The sequence below is a fragment of the Apus apus genome, chromosome W, assembly GCF_020740795.1.
Source record: "Apus apus isolate bApuApu2 chromosome W, bApuApu2.pri.cur, whole genome shotgun sequence".
Lineage (NCBI taxonomy): Eukaryota > Metazoa > Chordata > Aves > Apodiformes > Apodidae > Apus > Apus apus.
In genome coordinates this window covers 3,722,760-3,745,722 of record NC_067311.1, presented here as the reverse complement: position 1 = coordinate 3,745,722, position 22,963 = coordinate 3,722,760, and the positions used below count along the sequence as shown (strand labels likewise).

The 22,963-nt window shown below is 44.7% G+C and overlaps 1 protein-coding gene across 4 annotated transcripts in view; it reads right to left on the bottom strand.

The window, feature by feature from the left end:
- The window catches only part of LOC127395160 (ras GTPase-activating protein 1-like), a 117,538-nt gene that overhangs the window by 76,523 nt on the left and 18,052 nt on the right, over positions 1 to 22,963 (bottom strand). For all 4 annotated transcript variants that reach the window (XM_051641647.1, XM_051641648.1, XM_051641650.1 and 1 more), the window contains exon 2: positions 1,286 to 1,435. In XM_051641647.1, the coding sequence (XP_051497607.1) occupies positions 1,286 to 1,435 (150 nt within the window). The remainder of the gene's footprint in view (positions 1 to 1,285; positions 1,436 to 22,963) is intronic.

Below are 22,963 nucleotides of genomic sequence, written 5' to 3'. Positions count from 1 at the left end.
GAGATTGAAAAGAGCCCTGATGAGAGGGACTTGGGAGTGTTGGTGGATGAGAAGCTCAACATGAGCTGGAAATGTGTGCTTGAAGCCCAGAAAGTCAACTGCATCCTGGTCTGCATCAAAAGAAGTATGGCCAGCAGATCAAGGGAGGTAATTCTCCCCCTCTACTCTGCTCTTGTGAGGCTGCACCTGAAATACTGCATACAGCTCTGGAACCCTCAGCACAGGAAATATATAGACCTGTTGGAGCAAGTCCAGAGAAGGGCCATGAAGATGATTAAAGGGCTGGGGCACCTCTGCTATGAAGACAGGCTGAGAGAGTTGGGGCTATTCAGCCTGGAGAAGAGAAGGCTCCAGGGAGACCTCATAGTGGCCTTCCAATACCTGAATGGGGCCTACAAGAAAGCTGGGGAGGGACTTTTTACAAGGGCACGTAGAGAGAGGACAAGGGGGGATGGCCTTAAACTGGAAGAGGGTAGATTTAGGTTAGACATTAGGAAAAAATTATTTAGTGTGAGGGTGGTGAGACACTGGAACAGGTTGCCCAAGAAGGTTGTGGAAGTTCCATCCCTGGAAGTGTTCAAGGCTAGGTTGGATGGGGCTCTGAGCAACCTGGTCTAGTGGAAGGTGTCCATACCCATGCAGGGGGGTTAGAACTAGATGATCTTCAAGGTCCCTTCCAACCCAAACCATTCTATGATTCGATGATTCTATGATTTGATGATTCTATGATTCTATAGAACTTGCTAATGGTAAAATAATCCTGGTTACGCTTTTGGATAAAGGGTTATTTGTATTTAGAACAACTAATTCTAAAAAGTACTGAAAGCTGATTACAGCAAATCCTCATATTATTAAATACATAACCTCTTTGTTTCTCCTTGTTATTTCTTTCTTATAAAGGAAGCACACAGATTTGCTATGACCTTGACATTTAAGTATGTCCTGTGAGCTGCAGTAACTGAGGAATAAACTCAAAACAGTCTCCTCAGATTACTAATAAGAAGCCTGCACATTACTGTGAATTTAGTCACAACAGCTTTAGAAAAGCTTTTCTATTCTGATGATGTTGATTTCCTCACATATTCATTCTTTAGCCTGTAAAGGAATTTTTAAGTAGCATGATTTAAAGCAACTAAACCATGGTAAAGAGCTATACCATACATGAATAAAAAGAAAAGTAAAAAATTATTCAATTTGTAATACGATTGCTTTCTATGCTGTAGTAAATTCTAAAACCACAAATAAACAAGTTACAGTGTTTTAAAAGAAAACATTTAATTCTCACCTAAAATGATTGACATTTGTTTTACTTAGAAATGAAAGCACAAATGAACCTGGTCTTCGATCACTCTCTCGAATAAGGTAACTTCCAGGTTTTCCTGCTTGCCAAAGACGTTCTTCTGCAATTGCTCTGTCAAGTTTTCCATGATACCACCTAAAAAACAATGTAACAATAGGTGTCCTTAGAATTTAAGGCTTCTGTTTATTTTCACAGAAAAGTTCTGTGAAACTAATAAAAGTTCTTAATTAAAATTTATGCAATTCCAAACTTTTGTTTCAAATAAAGTTATCAGATTTCTCTCTCAAATTACTAATGTCCAATATACAGAATTTTAAAAACCTTACAGGTTTGGATAAAACATTTCCCCAAATAATTCAAACTGCAGGACAGTACTCTGCACCATCTAAAGGGAACAAAGGCTCTCTATAATCAGTTTTTTCTTTCCTCCCCAATTTTCTCACTTTTGGTAAACAAACAGAACCAGAGGAAACAGCTCAGGCTTCACTTCAGGGTATAACCTGTTTCTCCAATGACATACACAGATCACAGCATCAAAGCCTTCACCTAAACAAAATGAAAGCAATTCACACACTGCAAAATATTACAAAAGAACATTACAATTTAAGGCAAAGGTTAGACTCATCATTCAACCATTCCTTATCCTTAACTCAATTTTCTTTTATTTACAAAACTCTAGTCAGACCTCTTTCTACCCCAAACAATCAAATGGGGGGGGGAAGCAGCAGTGGAGGAAGCAATTGAAGCAAAGTCAAGTGTTGATAAGTGTTCTCAAAAACTCTTAAAAAGGAAAACTTTTATACAGCTACTGCTTTATACTATTTAAATTATAAACTATTTCAGATCATTCAGCTATTGATTCTGCCAGTTCATGCATGTCTTGCAAGAGTTGCAAAAAAAAGCATTTTGACAGAGATATAAAAGTGATCTTTTGGCTTAACATAAACAAGAAAAAAAAGAAAAACTGCTAGGTTTAAACACTTTTTCTATTAAATCAAAGTGAAAGTTGGCTTTGAGAACTTCTATCAGAATGAAAGTCAAATAGACTATACAGATACAGATCACATATACCAGCACAAGTGGTACTGTTACTGAATTGACTAAATTTTGATTATTTAGAAGGCCTGGGCCTGCTTGGGCCTGACCAAGACAAGGCTTTTAGGAGAAACTGTTCGTATAGGAATCACCTTGGGAGGGGGAGTGGGTAATTGCGGGAGGTCATAATGGACAGACACACAGGAATCAATATGATTAGGTGAATGCCGTTTATTTTACACGCCAACCTTTCTTATATAGCCCCTTGCTATGTACACGTGTCCAAAACCACTCTTGTCATTGGTCAATTGTCATAAAGCCCTGCCATGACCTAAACAGTGATTGGTTCCTAGCACGTGAATGCACAGTCATGACTCTCTGCCTCACTTCCTTCTTTGGCACATCTGGTTGTTTACTTCGCTGCTCACTTTCTCAGTTGGTATCCATGGAAATGTCCTTGCTCGGGGGCCCAGGTGTTTTCAGTAAAGGCTGGATTGCTCACATGTCCATTGCTCACTAAAAAGCCCTCTACAGGTAATTATGTTTTACTTAAGTAGTTACAGAAACCACATGTACTAGACAAGTGGTACGTACAAGTAGCTAAGGTCTAGTGTTGCATAAAGAGTAAGATATTATGCTCAAGCAGCTACCGTGGAAAGAATAATGCAATAATAAATCCTGAACCTATCACACGATAGCCAAGGTCACAGTAACCAGCTATGCTGCTTGAATATCCCCTTTTCCAATGCCAACCTGGTTTGAATATCAGGGACTACAATCAATAGGGTGGCCAAAGATTTTTGTTAGAAATGAATATGTATGAAGTAATGTAATACAAAGGGACCAATCAATGCAAACTTAATGAATAATTAAAAGGGAGCATTATATGCATTTTTATGTTAAATATTTTAGACAATAGAAATTTAATATATAAAAACCTGTTGATTGTAATGCAACTCAGGATACGCTAGAAGGAGTTATCCCTCGTATCCTCCGCACGTCAATAAAGAAATGTCTGCTTATCTACATCCCATTGGTGTCAATAAGTTATTTTTCCCATATTTGGTGACAGTACCAGTGTAGATAGTTTACATTAGCAAAGCTATAGTCTTATTAGTATAGCTCTCTCTCTTGCTTCTCATCCTGATTAAAACAAGTTAAACCAGTGAAAGAGTTGTTTTGTCTGTACAACTGTATAGCACTTGAGATAACATTAGAAAGATCATGTCTGTGGTGGGTTGACCCCAGCCAGCATCTAACCACCCACATAACTGCTTGCTCACTCCCCCCAACCCCCAGCAGAACAGGGCAGGGAATAGAAACAGCAAAAGCAAGAAAATCTGTGGATTGAGTTTAAGACGTGAAGGAAGAATCAAGGAAGGGGGGCTGAGAAAACAAAACAAGCAGACCAATACTCAGCCAGTCTCTGAGAAATGGCTACCTTGGAAGATACAGACTTTTTTTTTTTTTTTTTTTTAATTGCTGAGCATGAATATCCCTTTGGCCAATTTCAGCCAGCTGTCCTGGCTGTCTCTCCTCTCAACCTCTTGCTCACCCCTAACCTACTTGCTGGAGGAGCAGAGAAAGCCTTGACATTGTGCGAGCACTGTTCTGCAACAGCCAAAATACCAGTGTGTTATCAACACTGTTTCAACCAAAATCCAAAACAAAGCACCACCGGGACTGCTACGAAGAAACTTAACTCCAGCTCAACCAGACCCAGGACACTCTCTTAGAAGGCTCTGTATCATTTAGAATTTTACAGGTGTCCTGATTTGAGTCAGGATGAAGCCAATTTTCCTTTTACTGAGTTTTTTTCCTTCAGTAAGCATTCTTTTAACCAGCAGCAAATGCTCCAGCTAGTGGACTGATAACACTGGAATGTTTATGTTACTGCTGAGACTGCAAGGTCACTCCTTAGCTCTGCCACCACAGAGGCTACTGGGGCAGAAGAGTCGTATCTGTATTTGAAAGACAGCAAAACTGGCCAGAGATATTCCATTCCATATATATATATATAAACTCAGAGGAAGGTCAGAGATGACAGAAGACAACTTCCTTCCTTCTTCTTCTTCCCTTCTCTTCTGTCCATGGCTGGTGTCCAGGGAGGACTCCACCTATCCATCACCGTCGACTCCTAAGCTGTGCATCTCTGACCCTCATAACTCTGCCCTCAGCTCCTGTCTGCTCTGCCACTCCCTCTCCAGCAGCGGTCCAGGATTTTTGGGACTGTTCACAGCTAAAGAGAGTACTGTGGGAGAGTATTCTCCTTCCTGCTTCTTTCTTCCCTTTTCTTCCGTCCATGGCCGGCATCCGAGGAGGACTCCGTCCATCCATCACCATCGACCCTTAGGCTCGAACTCTGCTGACCCTCATAACTACACTTTCTCCAGCAGCAGTCCGGAATTCTTCGGGACTGTTCACAGCTAAGGAGAGTGCTGTGGGAGTTGCTGGGGGTGGGGGGGAGGGAAGCTTTTGCACATATCTGAACATATTTGTATATAATTGTACATATTTTCATTCATCATTAGTGTTTAATTAAAGCTGTGTAGTTTAGTTTTCAATCCAGTAAAGTCTCTCACTTTTTCTCTCTTTTTCTTCCCTACCTGGGTGGGAGGGGGAGGGGATCGAGAGCATTGTTGTCAGATCTGAGTCAAACGGTGACACTGGTTTAATTGCTGATCCTGAGTCAAACTGTGACAACAATTTATTGGTGACACCTGTGGGGTTGATCTTAAGCCCAGGCTATAAATTCTCATAAACTGGAAGTGTTTAAAATTCTATCTCTGATGGAAGGAATCCCTCAGATAGCAATGAACAACAGTTCTGCTGAATTTCATGATGGATTGAAAACTGGACACTTTCTGCAATGTTTCTGCTGGACCTTTTTCCCAACATGCAATTGTACATGTGGTATGCAGCCAAGATCATACTGCTCTGTGTAGCTGCTCTTGTTTTATGGTTTATCGACAGAACTGTGAACTGTAGCCATAATCAACCGTATAATTACCAGCCTAGTGATCCTACGGTTTTTGATACTGATCTTTATGGGGGCACTGTATGTGTACGGTTACAGTACAGTTCCTAAAGTGAATGGAAATGTCCATGTTGGTAATGGCAGTAGCAGGTTCAATTTTACCTCTCCATTTTCTCTCAAGCTGAATCTCCCAACTCTTGATCTGAATAGCATTGTTGCAATAGGGATGCTTCTACTGAATGTTTATAATGTATTGTGGATACGTAGGGTGAGGTGTTATTTCACTCACTGCCACTCCCTCACAGGCAATGCTGCTGCCACTGTTGCCGCTACCACCCATGATGCTGCCAACACCACTGCTGCTGATGCCACCACTGGTACTAGCACAAAAACAACTGCTTCTGCAAGTGCTGCTACAAAAACAGCTGCTTCTGCAAAGATTAAGTCCACTCCCATTTGCATCAAACTAGTTAATCCTGTGTCCAGGAGCAAAGCAAAGGTGAAACGCTCCTCCCCTTTTACTCGCTCCCATCTGAGACATGCAGAGTTTCTTCAAGCAACAATTGAGACTGAAATTGGGGAAGCAGACAATTCTAAATCAGGTGATGGAACAGGTACCTCTCAAACAAATAAAGGAGCAGGCCCTTCTCAAGTAGATAGAACAGCAGGCCCTCCTCAGTCAGATGAGGCAGCTCATGTCTTCGAAATAGACTTGGATTGGGAACATAAGGGTGAGCTCTTTCTGGCTCGATGGGCCCATGACTCTTCAGGTCATCAGGGCAGAGATGCAACATGCAAATGGGCTCGTGACTGAGGGGCGGACTTAACCATGGACACTATTGCACAGGTTATCCACGATTGAAATGTATGCTGCAATTAAGCAGGCAAAACGGTTGAAACCTTTGTGGTATGAGGGGAGGTGGTCCAAGTACAGGAATGGGGAGGCTTGGCAAATTGACTACATGACACTGCCTCAGAGCCGCCAGGTTAAATGCTATGTGCTTACAATGGTGCAAACAAGTACAGGTTGGTTGGAAACATATCCTGTGCCTCATGCCACAGCCTGGAATACTATCCTGGGCCTTGAGAAGTAAATTTTTTTTGGCGACACGGTACTCCAGAGAGAATTGAGTCAGACAATGGGACTCATTTCAAAAACAGTCTTGTGACTGACTGGGCTAAAGAGCATGGTATCGAATGGATATACCATATCTCGTACTATACACAAGCCTCAGGGAAAGTTGAAAAGTACAATGGTTTGTTGAAAGCTACCCTGAAGGCAATGGGTGGTGAAATTTTAAAAAACTGGGACAAAAATTGGGCAAAGGCCACCTGGTTAGTTAACACCAGGGGATCCATCAATCGGGCTGGTCCTGCTCAGTCAGACCTTTTACATACTGCAGATGGGGAAAAAGTCCCTGTGGTATGTGAAAGAAACCTGCTGGGTAAAAGTGTTTGGGTCTATCCTTCTTCACGCAAAGGTAAACCTGTCTGGGGTGTTGCTTTTGCTCAGGGACCTGGACATACCTGGTGTGTGATGATGGAGGATGGTGAAGTACAATGTGTACCTCAAGGTAATCAGATTCTGGGGGAGAATCCTTAATTTAACAGTTGGTAAAATATAGAGCCTGTATGTAATATATGGTATGGAATAATGGGTGGAATGCCCCGGTTTGAGCCAGGATGAAGCTATTTTTCCTTTTACTGATATTTGTGTGTGTGTGTGTTTCCAGGGGGTTTATTGACCAGCAAGAATAAATAAGGGGGAGGGGTGTGTTTTGGGGTTGGGTGGTGCAGGTGGGAGGGGGGGACCCATCTATGGGGTTGGGGGTTTGGCAGGACCCTCCCAATATGGGGAGGACTGCCAGAATTACCCCCCTTGGGGTTCAGGCTGCCAAATGCTTAATACATGGAGTTAGAAGCAATGCTTATAATCTCTCAGCATCACATATGTTTTTTTTCCTGAAGAGATTCAAAATGTTGTCTTACCTACAGTGTACTATAAAATTAGTCTCTGTGACATTTGGACAGGGGGATTAAATCCACTAGAGAGAGGAGACCCCCTAGCCATAAAAAGCAAAGTTGACCACTGTGGGAAACTGTTCTTTTATGTTATCCTGTAACATTTGTGGTAGACACAGGAGCACAGATTTCCACACTGAAAGCCGATGTAGCTGAAACAATGTGGTATTAAACCAGCTAAAAAGCCAATATATGTAAGTGGAGCATTTGGTAACTCTGCTTTACAAAAAACAGCTAAAGTCACTTTAAATCTACCAGGAGAGGAAAAACCGATCCGGACTGAAATGATTGTGGGTGACATTCCTTACAACTTGTTAGGAATGGATGTTCTCGTGGGCCGAGCCTGGAGAGATGACACTGGTTGCTAATGGAATTTTGGCACACCCACACTAAAGCTGAGGTTGCTACAACATGCTCCCCGTCTGCCACAAAGCAGGATCACAAATATGAAACAATATTCCATTCCTGTTGCTGCTAAAGAAGGCATCAAAGAAGTCATTTCTGATTTAAAACAAAAGGGCATTATTGTGCCCTGTCATTCACCATTTAACTCCCTGATTTGGCCTGTAAGAAAACCCAATGGTACACGGAGAATGACAGTCGACTACAGGAAACTGAATGCCAATACAGATGCACTCACAGCTGCTGTACCTAACATTGCTGATCTGGTGTTAGAAATCCAGGAAGCAGCACATGCAGTGCTGGCCTCACTGGATGTAAAGTGTATATTCTTCCAAATCCCTATTGATCCTGAGGACCAAAAATATTTTGCCTTCACTTGGAATGGGGTGCAGTACACTTTCACAAGGTTGCCCCAGGGATATAAACACTCGCCCACACTCGCTCATCACGCACTTGCGTGTGAACTGGAAAACATTCCAGAAATCAGAAATAATTCCAAGGTAAAAGTCTATCAATACATAGATGATGTGCTGGTAGGGGGCCAGAGTGAGGGGGAAGTAAAGGCAGTTTACGATGCTATCATCAAGCATCTAACCGATATGCAAATAGAAATCCCTGAAGAGAAAAAGCAACCTCCATCCCAAGAGGCAAAATTTCTGGGAATAAGATGGAAAGGGGGGACCTGGAATATTCCTTCCGATACTTTATCTTACTTAGGAGAGATAAAGGCACCCACCAATAAGAAAGAACTACAAGGAATACTAGGAACCTTTCAGTATTGGAGAAAGCATATCCCAGACCTATCCATCATAGCACGTCCTCTTTTTGATCTATTAAAGAAAAATCGTCACTGGGAATGGGATCACTCTCATGATGAGGCCCTTGAACTGTTATTATTGAAGGCGCAGACATACCAAACTCTGGGGCCCCTTCACCCGGAGGATCCAATAATAACAGAGTGGGGGTTTTCAGCCAGTGCCTTATCATATCATTTTTGGCAACAGGGACCTACTGGGAGTACTCGACCAATTGGCTTTTACTCTCAGTCATTGAAAGATTCAGAAAAAGGATATTCTATTCTGGAAAAGGGATTGCTAACAGTGTGTACAGCACTAAAAGAAATCAGCAAGATCATTAAAAAACAAAAAGTAATTCTTCGAGGCCCTTTCAAGGTAGTTAACCAAGTACTGTCTGGAAAGGCCCCTCCAGAAGGAATATCCCAAAAGGGTACAATCAGAAAATGGTATAGTCAAATTGAGTACTATTCTGGACTGTTCCAACTTGAAGAAGGCCCAGATAAACAATTGAAAATCCAGGAACAAATTGAATCTACAAATGAAAAGGATTTGATCATGAAAGTTCCCAGTCCTATCAAAGAAGCCCCAGAATATAGAAGTGAACTGGTTAATGCTTGGTTCACAGATGCTTCATCCCGAAGAGAAGGGAAAACTTGGTTGTTCAAATCCGCTGCAGTTAAACCTGCCACAGGCGAACAAATCATAAACCAAGATAAGGGCAGTGCCCAGGTGGGAGAATTGGATGCTGTTCTTAATGTTTTCCTAAAAGAAAAAGCCTCCAAGGACGCTGTGTACATTTACACAGATTCCTTTGCGGTTTTTAAAGGCTGTGTGGAATGGATTACTTTCTGGGAAAGTAACAATTGGGAAATTCATGGAGTGCCTGTCTGGCATAAAGAGAAGTGGCAACAAATTCTGAAAATTGCCAAAAAGAATCCTAATTTTCATGTAGGATGGGTACCTTCACACCAAGCTGCTCTAAAGGATGAAGCCAGTAAGTGGAATAACTATGTTGATGAGCTAGCTAGGATTGATGTGAAGGAAATCCGATTAGCTATCACAGAAGGAGAAAATCAGGAATGGAAAAGATTGCTCGAATGGCTTCAGTGTAAGAGGGGCCATTCAGGAATCCTTGATCTATACAAAGAGGCACAAGCTCGTGGGTGGCCTGTCACCCGTGAGCAGTGCAAAACAGTCATCTCCTCATGTGATCTTTGCAAAATTAGACTTGGGGAACATTCCCTAACAACTGACACTCTGCATATCAGGGAAGGAAAACCCTTGTGGTCCACATGGCAGGTGGACTACATCGGTCCCTTCCGAAGATCAGGAAACAAACAAGATGTCATTGCGATTGTGGAAGTGGTGTCAGGATTGACCTGTGCCGAAGCTGTTTCTAAGGCAAATGGTGAAAACACGGTTTGCTTCTTAGAAAAGGTCTTTGGAATTCTACCTAAACCCGCAAATATCCAATCTGACAATGGAACTCACTTCACCTCACACCTTGTACAGCAGTGGGCTAAGAGGGAAGGTATTCAATGGACATTTCATGTCCCATACTACCCACAAGCCAATGGAATAGTGGAACGCACTAATGGGTTAATTAAAAGCCTTATTCGCCCACAGGACTCGAAATGGGATGAAAGGTTAAGGTATGCAGTCACTACTATAAACAATAGGTGGGGGGTGAATGGGTGCCCCCGCCTGAATGCCTTTTTCCCTGAGTTACCCACTCAAGATCACAGAGAAAATAAAAGGTCTTTTAAGCAATCTAAAACTCCTCTCCCTCCTGGACAAATTGTCCTGGCAAATTTGCCACACATTGGTAAGGTCAAGCTCACCTTACAAACACCGGTGAATTCAAATACATGGGTTGCATCTGATTTAAATGACAAGCAACACAAAATCAGTACAAGATGGATAATTCATGTCGAGTAAATTGGTGTTTCAGTTTTGTATGTATGTTTGTATCTCTGTGTATTTATGTCTAATGATGTTAATCAATATACTGCAAAGCATGACAGCTTAAAGAGCCAGAGACATCCTGGTGACAGTACCAGGCCTGATCAACCTGCTACTGGACTCCAGAGGAGTTACTTTGTGACCGCTGTGGGACTGATCACCCCATGGCCTAAACAAGGTGCTCTGTAACATTGTCTCCTTCTGTACTTGCCTTTGAGTTGCTGTTTGCAATATATTCTCTTGGATGGAAATAATTCAGAACATTATTACAAAACTCACTGAAGTGACAAGAACTTGATTTAAGTTTGGGAATTCCCTAAATAATCTATTTTTCTTTTATTTTTTTTCCCAATAGAATTGAATATTGAGTTTGTGTTATAATAACTGCAATTATTCTATTCCTAGTCTTGTACCCATGTGTAGCCAGCGTTATGTCATTCCTGATTGAACTGTGCTTGAGTAAGATGACTTCACTAAAGATTCCCACTGACCAAGTCTGATACTGCAGCCGGGATCAAAAGGGTGAATGATGATATAACTGCTCTCGTTTGGTTCAAGAATAACAATTGAATGATCTAATGACTGTCAAAAATAATAAGAGTCTGATATGTTAGTAAGAGTTTGATATGTTAGTAAGAATGTGATTTAGACTAGATGATTGGTAAATTTGAATGTTTATAATGTTTTATTAATACTGCGCATAACTTATTTGTTAAAACTAGTAATAATTAGTAATCATGGAGCTTTTGAAGATATGTTAGATTGTTAGACATATGATTGTATATACTGTATGGGAATTGTTCCCTTGTTCATACATATATATTCCAGCTAACATCCAAGGAGGGTAAGGATCAAATGCGGAGGAGAAGGATTTGGGCAGGAATCCAGATATAATATACATTTATGCACATAAAACTTAACTTTACAACTTGCTGCTTTAAAAGCCACGGGGTGAGATGTGGGAAACTGTTCTTTTCTTCCCCACATAAGTCTAAACAAAATGTCTTTTAAGCCAGCGAAGGCCTCTCCTGATTATTCCCAACTAGTGGACTAAAACAGACTTGCTTCTCAAGGACAACATAACCCAAAACAACAGATGTGGTCCGAGACAGAAAGGATGAGCGACAAGTCATCCTGTGCCCCTGGCAGTCACCACAGTAACTTGGGGCTCATGGATGCTCATTGGCTCTGGACAGTGACACTGACTGGACAGGTGGGTCACGGGGGTATCAAAGGTGGCGAGGGCAGCAGGTGGGCCCTTCGCTCCTCCCTGAGGCCCGTTCAGACGCTTTCTGCCTGGGACACCCCCCTGCTGCGGACACTGGTGCTGGGACCCTGCCTGCCTGCCTGCCCCGGGTCCAGCCTGAGCCTCAGCGCCGAGCGTGCCGGGGTCCCGAGCCCTGGGGTCGGGGCCGGAGCCCCCTCCCCGTGTTGCTGCCGGTGGAGGGGAAACCAACGGCCGCTGCACCCGCTGCCGAGAGGCTGCCCCTCCGACACCACGGACCTGCCGTCCTGCCTTCCAAGACGGGGCCGCCGACCAACGCTGCCGCTGGGAACGGAGCCGTCGGGGACAAGCCGCCGGAGGGTAACATCACACACACACACACACACACACACACACACACGCATTCCTTTCCTCATACCCGCATACACAGCGCAACCTCTTAAGGAGGACTGACGTTGGGCTTCCTTCCCTCCTTCCCTCCTCCCTTTGGTCCTTAACCCTCTCCCTTAAAAGCACCGGACCTTTTGCATTGCCTCCCTAAAGGGCACTTTCTCACTACATACATATTTATATCCCTGGTATCCATTTACATTTGCATTTTCCCTAAACATCATCCCTCGGTTTGTGTTCACCCTTAATAAACCGATTAGTTTGTGGAGTAAACCTTGGTTTTAGAGACAATTTCTGAGCGTCGGGGGGGGTGGTGCTTTCTAACTACCACCCTGAAATATGGTCCCGCGGTGGCCGTTCCTCCGTGAGAGGCGAGTGCCACGTGTGACCCTGGGTCTTATTCAAAAACCCCTCCACATCGGGAGGGGCAGTCGCAAAAGCATCCTGACAGCCGGTAGCCCCCCAGTACCGGCTTGCAACAACCACTTAATAGAAAGTGTGCAAAAGGCAGCTTGTCTCCAAATGATGAATGAAAGGAAGTTAGATCCACAACAGTTCACCTATGTTGTGGATCCCGAAAGAATAATCCCTCTAATACAGGAACTCGCTTACTCTTTAAAAGCAATGGGATTACAGCTACAAGGCAGAGTACATCCCAAGAGAATTAATGGATAGACAATCAACTAAAACTTTGCAGGAGCTCATCACGCGATGGGCTTCCTCAAGTGGGGAAGAAGAAGTAATCAGGGAATAAACCCTTGATTGACCTGGATAGTCCGAATGCCTAAGGGACCTCGAAAGATCATCTAGTCCAACCCCCCTGCCAGAGCAGGGTCACCTAGAGTACATCACACAGGAAGGCGTCCAGGCGGGTTTTGAATGTCTCCAGAGAAGGAGACTCCACAACCTCTCTGGGCAGCCTGTTCCAGTGCTCTGTCACTCTCACAGTAAAAAAAAATTTTCTGATATTCACCTTAAACCTCCTATGCTCCAATTTGTATCCATTACTCCTTGTCCTATCACTGGTCATCACTGAAAAAAGCTTAACTCCATCTTCTTGACACTCACCCTTTACGTATTTGTAAACATTGATGAGGTCACCCCTCAGTCTCCTTTTCTCCAAACTAAAGAGACCCAGCTCTCTCAGCCTTTCCTCATAAGGGAGATGTTCCACTCCCTTAATCATCTTTGTGGCTCTGCGCTGGACTCTTTCAAGCAGTTCCCTGTCCTTCCTGAACTGAGGGGCCCAGAACTGGACACAATACTCCAGATGCGGCCTCACCAATGCAGAATAGAGGGGGAGGAGAACCTCCCTTGACCTACTAACCACACCCTTTCTAATGCACCCCAGGGTGCCATTGGCCTTCTTAGCCACAAGGGCACACTGCTGGCTCATGGTCATCCTCCTGTCTACTAGGACCCCCAGGTCCCTTTCACCTACACTGCTCTCCAGCAGGTCAGCCCCCAACCTGTACTGGTACATGGCGTTTTTCTTCCCCAAATGCAAAACTCTACACTTGCCCTTGTTGAACTTCATCAGGTTTTTCCCCGCCCAAGTCTCCAGCCTGTCTAGGTCTCTCTGAATAGCAGCACTTGTTAATTAGCCTGACAAAGACCATCTGCAAATATAGCCCGGCACCATAACCCCCTCCCCCCCTCCATCCCCGAGGAGCACAGAGCCTTCCCTGCACAGGGAGAAGGGGGGAGAGTGGGCAAGAACTGTATAAAAATCTGGGACACTATGGGTGCAGCGAAGTGCTTCCCCACCGACGATGTCGCTGGACCGTGGTGGTAACTATCCTTTCTATTCTCTGTATTTCTGCTTTTCTTTTTTTTTTTTTCTTTCTTCTCTGTTTTCCTCCCTGTCCCTCTAGGGACTTCGTTGTGTAACTTCAATAAATTTGGTGTATACGTGACATCTGACCTCGTTTGCGTCTTAATTTCACCCTTTGGGATCACCTTTAAACCTTTTCACAGGTCCTGCTGGACAACAAAGGGTGCAGCTGCTATGCAGCTTATCCCAGGAGAGGGAAGGCAGAATCCAGCCGTGCCCAGTGCCCAGCCTCCCACTTCGGTGAGGAGTGTTAGAAAGCAAGGGGGTTCTGCCAGATCTCTTGTAAGATCGCACACCAGCATCTATCTGTGCACCCGATATCATATAATCTGTTTTGTCCTGGCAAGATCGTAAAAAATTGCCACGTATCCGAATATTGGATCGTGACATTAATTGGCGTCACAGACAGGATCCCAATGGTGAAAGTGTCACAAGTTTTTGTATGTTAAATGTTGCCTCGGTGTCCGTAGGGAAAGAGCCTACAGGGGGCTTTAGTGGTTGACCTCTTAGCATTCAGAACTGTAGCTTTCTCTTGCTAGGAGAGGAGAGAAGCTAGGGTCCCCGTTCCTTGTGGTTGGAGGTTTTTCAGTGGAATGGTGGGTCAGCGTCTCCGCCTCTTCGAGAGGTGCCTTAGTGCAGTTGGAGACGATTACCTATTCACCTGGCCAGTGGATAGACTTGGGGGATAGGACTACTTACTATCTATTTATTTTTTTGGAGTTCTGATCTGCTGATAAGAGGGCTGGGTTTATAATTGTGAGTTAAGAAATAAGCGTGTGTATCCTCTCAGGGAGAATTGTCGGTGGCCGTTGTAAAATCTAAATTCTTGCCCTCCCTGAGATGTTTGGCCCTGACTTTTTGTGAGTTAAGTAGTAATGGAAAAGGAAAACAATAAGGGGGAATCTTCCCCTACTGTTGATCCCGAGATATTGTTTAAGATTTTGGAAACCTTTAAAGCCCGTCCGTCAGTCTCGGGACAGGACTGGGCTAAAGATAATTGGTATAATTTGCAGAGCGTGGCAGATCGTATCTCTGTATTGCAAAAGGAGTCGAAGTTGCAACTCAGTTAAGGCAAAGGCATAGTATGTGCGGTACTAGGAGCTAGCCTGGTGTCGGTGGCGCAGCAGAGCTGACTGCCAAACCCAGAAAGGAAAGGTTATCTAATCTCTGCAAACGTTAGTCGAGTGGTTACAGGACCAAATTGCTGACCTTAAAAGAGAAAATGCTGAGCTCCGGGAAGAATTAGCAAGTGAAAAGGCTCGCTTGTATTCTTTAAAGTACACTGTGGGAGGAACTCACTGCTTGTATGAGCAAGGGGCAGAAGTAGAAGTACGGATGAATGAGCTGGAAGAAAAGGGTGACTATATTAGGAGAGTGAGTCCCATTTATCCCTAACAGGAGTTGCAGAAAGCTAAAGCCCGATTAGATAAAATCCCACAATTACACCCCCTGATTAAAACGGAATACTTTTATGAGGACCTGGATGACAATCGACTCTCCTCAGTAACTAAGGAGGTCCCCTATTCAGCCACCGAGATGACTAAACTAAAGAAAGAATTCGGACGAACTCCCAGAGTCAGAAACGGAGTATGTGTGGCGAGTCTCGTTGTCAGGGGTGACCAAATTTTATTAATTGAGAAAGAGGCTGAAGGGTACTGGGGACCTGGGGTCTTTTTAACTACTGGCGACTGGAGGGCCCCGTGGTCACTCACACAAAGTGCCGCTCATTGAGTGGGTGGATTAGATCCCCTAGAGAGGGGGGACCCATTGGCTATTGTCAGAACCACAGACCAGATAGTAGAGAGTGTACAAAAAGCAGCCTGCTTGCAAATGATACACAACCGGCAGCTGACTCCTTATCAGGAATCACCAATGTTATTGTCAGTGGATCTGAAAAGGATGACCCTGTTAATTTGTGGGCTTCCTGAATCCCTTAGATCTGTCGGAATTCAACTGCAGGCACAAATTACAGCTGCCACCCCACTTGCACAACTGGAAGAGAGAGCAATTCCAGCTCAGGATCATAACTCCCAAAGGTCAAAAACATGGACCTGGGGGGACATTGCCCAGGAGCTGATTAATTATGGCTGGAAATATGGGCCGATTAATTCCTCTCCTCATCGACCTGAAACTAAAGCAATCCAATGGGCAAGCCCGTCCCCCTTGTGAGAGACTCCCAGGCAAAAAATTTAGGCGTCCCCCACCTAATCTTATTGCCAAAGGACAGACCTTTGGCATCTTGGTTGGCAAAAGAGGATTCCGCATGAATTAATGAATGGGACTCCCACAGATATTTTGAAAAAAATAGTGATTGCTTGGCCAGATAAACCACCCGTTTCCATGATGTGTGAGAAAGCTGACCGTGAAGAGTCAGTGCCCCCCCCCTCCATAGATTTGCAGGAACCCATTCGGACTGTGAAAGCTAAACAGGGAAATTAGATGCCTCGCTCCCTGTAGGTGGCGGGGGGAGACGGAGGCTGGATGTATATTAGACAACTCACCAGGAATATTGACGGGGATGTGTTGATAACAACTAAAAAAAATCGCCACGTATCTGAATATTGGATCGTGACATAGGCCCTACTAAAACTCCAATAACTTTTGTTTACTGGACTACAATTTCTGTCTTTGTGATTTGATTTAAGATTTGTATGGTTGTGGTAATTTTGGTCTTTTGAATTACTTACTTTATTTGACTATGGTTTTTGCTTCTGTGTATTCATTGGGATCTGACTAAAATGAGAGACAGTCTAAAAGTGATATTCTGAAAAGGTTTTGTTGTTTCACTTGTGTCTTGTATTTATTATTAAAATGGGCAGCAGGAGGTGCACCATTAGGAGGTATTCTGAGATATTAGAATAAGTTTGGGAGTAACCCCTTACCTGGAAAATTTGATAATGTATTGTAATGGTTGGTAGCCACTTCAAACCCTGAAAGATGGGGAGAAACGACCACTATTATATTGCAGTTAATGTTGTTTTGTAAACATGAGGGAAGAAATTATTATGGTACTAGAAGGAAATGTAAGTTGTACTGAAAAGGAGGGCACAAAGGTTGTTTAAAGTCAGTGAAAGACGACAGTGTCCTGCTGTTCAAGCCCCTTTAAGACAAGCAGTCGGAGTGGTAACAGACATAAAAGAAAGAGGTATTACCACTTGTGTGCATTTTGCCTTTAATTCTGCCTGGCCTGTTAAAAAGCCAAACTGTAAGCGTTGGCTAACAATTGATGACAGGCACTGAATGCCAACACTGTCCTTTTAACCGCCACAGTGCCAAATGTCTCAAAAACGGTAACTCAAATTCAGGGAGCATTCCATTTTTGGGTTGCTACCCTAGATGTCAAAGTTCTGGTTTTTATGATTCCACTCCTGGACTAACAGGAGGGGAAAGATGGTGCCATATGTGGGCTTCACCTATTGGTGAAAGTTTCTCATACCCGTCTCTTGTGCTTCAGAGGTTGCTTTTGACCTATATTGTCAAGATTCTAAATATTAATACAGGAAGCTTGGGTGCACTGTGTGTTTCTAATATCTTTTTAATGCTTCTCTGGCAGTTTGCTCAGTTTGTTCTCCTAGCACACATGGCTTCATTATTTGCTGTGTGTATTATGGGTTATATCGACTCCTACAAAACACAGAAGGCACTCTTTGTCATCTTTAGTATTTATCTGGGGAGTTACTGGATGCCCATGACTTCCTGCGCTCTGTCCTAAATCTTCGTTCCTACTCCCCAGGAAAAGAGACTAAGGACTCTGCAAACCTGCTCCATTACCCAGGACAGCTATTCTTAGTGGACACGGTGGATTATACCCTCCTTTTAACCTCCAACTCAGACTCACGAGGCGAGTCGGTGGGATCTGTCTTTTGTTTTGTCAGAAGGAAGATCAGATGATAAAGGCACCCTGGCGCTATACCTGTTCTGGCCCATTGTGGCCTATACTGTAATTGAGTTTGGTTTAGCACCTGGAAATGTTTGATGAGGTTTTCACAGTTTGTGGACATATGGAACGAACTCTCCATTTTAAATTAAAGGTACAGGTTAAGGCAGCAGACCAGTAACAAAGAAAGTAATATGAATTTTAACAGGGTGCGTTTTTTTGTACATTTTAAAATGTTTCTTCATTTTAACAGTATCTGGTTTTAAATGTGGTTATCTTTTCCAGGATATCAAGAAGTCTGCTTTCTTTTTAGCTGGCAGTGTATTCATTTATTTTCTAGGGAATTGTGCAATAAATGCACAATATAGGCCTAATCCTCTGTGTCAAGGTTTGACTCAGGATTGGCAATTAATAACAACAATGCTCTTGATCCCCTCCCCCTCCCACCCAGGTAGGGAAGGAGAGAGAGAATGAAGGCGAGAGACCCTCTGAATTGAAAACTAAACTAGACAGTTTTAATTAAACACTAATGATGAAAGAAAATATGTACAATTATATACGTGTTCAGGAATGTGCAAAACCCTATCACCTCCCCCCACCCCCAGCAACTCCCACAGCACTCTCCTTAGCTGTGAACAGTCCGAAAAGTCCCGGAGCGCTGGCGGAGAGAGCGACAGAGCAGACAGGGGCTTAGGGTAGAGTTATGAGGGTCAGGAGATGCACAGCCTAGGGGTTCGACGGTGACGGATAGGTGGAGTCCTCCCTGGACGCCAGCCATAGACGGAAGAGAAGGGAAGAAGAAGCAGGAAGGAAGTTGTCTTCTGTGATCTCTGACCTTCCTCTGAACTTACGTAGAAAAAAGGAATGGAATATCTCTGGCCAGTTTTTGCTGTCTGTCTAATTCAGCCTCCTACGGGGGGGTCATATATATCCCGGTAGCGTTTGAGCTGGCAAGACACTCTGTCACAGTGCCAAGACCATAGCTGCCTAGTTACTTCCATATGTCCTTTTTACTTTCATACTAATTACTAGTGATGCTATGTTGGCTTCTCAGGATTCCTGAAACTGGGAGCTAAGTGTTGGGCTATGCTGGAGTTCTTGCATCTGCAACCTGGATGATTGGTGGGGCCACGTAACAGCAAGAGGTCGCCATTATGGGGGATGCTAATCCCAGCCTCTAGCAACACTATATGAATGCTCCTGGCCACCGCTCTCATCTCCCTTGCACCCGTCCAGGAATTTCATCTTTAACAACACAGTACAAAGGCCCCTGGCTGCCCCTCCAGTCATTGTTTGTCTTTATTCTAACATTGTTTCTCTGATTTTAAGCCTGTCTTGTTTCTTTAGCAGGAAAATAATTGTTCCTATAATTGGTAATCTGACATTATGTCCTCTTGTCATTTAAAAAGGCCCTTTTTCTTTCCTTCTTATTCAAGTTTGGCACTCTTTGTGGTTGTTTTGTTGTTGTTTTGGGTATGTGTTTTCCTTTTTTATTATTACTTCTGAAAAAGGAAAGGAAAACAAACAAACAAATAATCAGACTTTTTTAGTCTGTGTATGCTGATCCTTATCAAAAGGTTTATTCTTTGGATAACCACGAGAGAGGCAGCAGCGGCTGCGGTAAGTACTCTGCCTTAACAACAAACTTTACTGATTTAAGACCGACAGGGAGGCCCCCGAAGCCTGGGAAGCCCGTGGGAGAGAGAGACCCGGAAGGGCTCAGCAGCTCTTTCGAGAGAGGCTGACGTGCTAGAGGGCGTCACCGGGACAACCGCGCTGCATTTAAACGCGGCCATAGGCGGAGGATCCCTCAGACCACGAGGAGAGCAGACAGAGGCAGCGGCTGCCACAGAGGACGGCGCGAGCAGGGCGCACGGGTGAGCGTGAGAGGAGAGCTCGGTAAAACCAACTAGAGAAGAAAGAGGGTTAAGTATGGTTTCCACCCGGGCAAAAGCTGTTGCCAGGAAGATTGTGGAAACCCAAACGGAGGTTCCTCATAGACACGTGGGGCTCCAGGTCTCTGGCTGTAGGGAATGCCAAAGCTTGTCGTTCGCCCTGGAGAATGGCAGAGACACCAGCTGTGTGAGGTGTGAGCAGATAAATGATCTTCTCTGCATGGCTGCACAGTTGAAGGAGGAAGTAGAGAGGCTAAGGACTATCAGGGAGTGCGGATAGACCACTGGTGCCATGACTTAGCCTCCCTGAACCAGACCCAAAAGACAGGCGGGGCTCATGATGCAGACCACTGCCTGTCTCCTGTCTGCCTGGCTGAGCGTGATGGCCTACAGGATGAAGAGCAATGACAAAAAGTTCCTGCATGGCACAAGCGGTGCAGCGAGGGGCTCCCTGGAGTTCCCCCTCTCCAGGTGACTTTGCAAAATAGATACAATGCTCTGTAAGAAGAACCAAACGGTGATGTGAATGATGGTTCACCAAACTTGGAGGTGTCACCAAGGGCAAGTCAGTCTGTACTTCACATCAAAACCACCTCAGTTAAGAAAAAAAGGTGGGTACTTGTCATAGGTGACTCACTTCTAAAGGGAGTGGAAGGCCCTATATGCAGGCTGGACCCTCTTCTTAGGGAGGTCAGCTGCCTCCCTGGGGCTTGGTTTAAGGACATACGGAGGAAACTCCCTACACTAGTTCAGCCCTCTGATTAATACCCATTACAGTTATTCCAAGTAGGCAGTGATAAGGTAGTTACCAGAAGCCTAGGGGCAATGAAGAGAGACTTCAGGGCCCTGGGATGTGGCTGGTTAGGGGATCAGGAGCACAGGTGGTGTTCTCTATCCCACCAGTAGCAGGGATTGATGAGGGGATAAATGGGAAGAGCCAATAGATTAACTCCTGGCTCTGGGACTGGTGCAGCCAACAGGACTTGGGATTTTTTTGATCATGGATGGACCTACAGGACACCAGGCATGGCAACAGGTGGGGGAAGCCTAACCCGAAGCGGGAGAAGGATCCTGGGGCACGAGTTAGCAGGGCTCATCGAAAGGGCTTTAAACTAGCTTTGAAGGGGGATGGGGACGAAACCAGGCTCACCAGAGATGAGCCTAAGGACGGTCGCCAGTCTGCCGTCCCACTCGAGGTGGGAAGTGGGGGTAAATGCAGCAACAAAAACAGAGGGCTCACTAATAGGGTAGTAACCGCACAGTAGTTGGGATATCTATACCACAGCTCAAGTGTATATATGCTAAGGCCCGAAGCATGGGAAATAAACAAGAGGAGTTGGAAGCTATTGTGCACCAGGGAGACCACAATACAATTGCCGTCACAGAAACGCGGTGGGATGATTTGAATGGTTGGAATGTTGCAATGGATGGCTACAGGCTCTTTAGAAGGGACAGGCAAGGCAAGAGAGGTGGTGGGGTGGTGTTATATGTTAAGGAGTGCTTTGACTGCCCAGAATTCAATTTTAGACACACCAAGGCAGAATGTTCATGGGTAAGGATAAAGGGGAAGGCCAATGAGGCTGATATCCTAGTGGGAGTCTGCTACAGACCACCTGACCAGGATAAAGAGACTGACGAGATGTTCTTTCAACAACTCGGAGATGTCTCACATTCGCTAGCCCTTGTTCTCCTGGGGGACTTCAACTTACCAGATGTCTGCTGGAAGTACAACACAGCAGAAAGGGGGTAATCCAGGAGGTTTCTGGAATGAATGGAAGATAACTTCCTGCTACAGCTGGTAAGTGAACCTAACAGGGGTAGTGCCATCCCAGACCTACTGTACACGACTGGTGGAAGATGTAGTGGTTGGAGGTCGTCTTGGGCACAGTGACCATGATATGATAGAATTTTCAATATGGGGTAAAGTTAGGAGGGTCATCAGCAAAACCTCTACCTTGGACTTCCAGAGGGCTGACATTGGTCTCTTCAGGACGCTGGTTTGGGGAGTCCCATGGGAAGAATCCCTCAAAAACAAAGGAGCCCAGGAAGGCTGGGCTTACTTTAAGAATGAAATTATAAAGGCACAGGGGCAGGCTGTCTCTATGTGCCGAAAAAGGAGCCGGCGGGGAAGAAGACCGGCCTGGTTGAGCAGGGAACTATTACAAGAACTCGGAAATAAAAAAACGAGTGTATCAGCTTTGGAAAAAGGGGCAGGTGAATCAGGAAGTATTCAAGGACATTCTAAGGGCATGTAGAAAGAGAATTAGATATGTAAAAGCTGATCTAGAACTTAATCTACCCATCTCTGTAAAGGATAATAAAAAATGCTTTTATAAATACATTAATAACAAAAGGAGGGTCAGGGAAAATCTTCATTCCTTATTGGATGAGGGGGGGAACTTAGTAACGGGGGACAAGGAAAAGGCTGAGGTACTTAACACCTTCTTTGCCTCAGTCTTTAACAAAAAGAATAGCTACCCTCAGGACAACTGGGCTCCTCAGTTGGTAGACAGGGATGGGGAGCAGAAACCTCCTCCTGTAATCCAGGAGGAAGCAGTTAGGGACCTGCTGTGCCACTTAGATCCCAACAAGTCCATGGGTCCGGATGGGATTCATCCTAGGGTGCTGAGGGAGCTGGCAGAAGAACTGGCTAAGCTGCTCTCAATCATTTATCACCAGTCCTGGCTGACCAGGGAGGTCCCAGATGACTGGAGGTTGGCCCATGTGACGCCCATCCACAAGAAGGGCTGGAAGGAGGATCCAGGGAACTATAGGCCTGCCAGCCTGACCTCGGTGCCTGGCGAGATTATGGAACAGATCATCCTGAGTGCCATCAAGCGGCATGTAGAAGACAACCAGGGGATCAGGTCCAGCCAACATGGGTTTAGGAAAGGAAGGTCCTGCCTGACCAATCTCATCTCCTTCTATGACTGGGTGACCCGCCTAGTGGATGAGGGGAAGGCTGTGGATGTGGTCTACCTCGACTTCAGCGAGGCATTTGATACAGTCTCCCACAGCATCCTCCTGGAGAAGCTAGCAATCCACGGCTTGGTCAGGTGCACCCTTTGCTGGGTTAAAAACTGGTTGGATGACCAGGCCCAGAGACTGATGGTGAATGGTGCTGCATCCATTTGGCATCCGGTGACCAGTGGTGTCCCCCCCAGGGATCAGTACTGGGCCCAGTCCAATTCAACATCTTTATTGATGACCTGGATGTGGGGATTGAGTCCACCCTCAGTAACTTCGC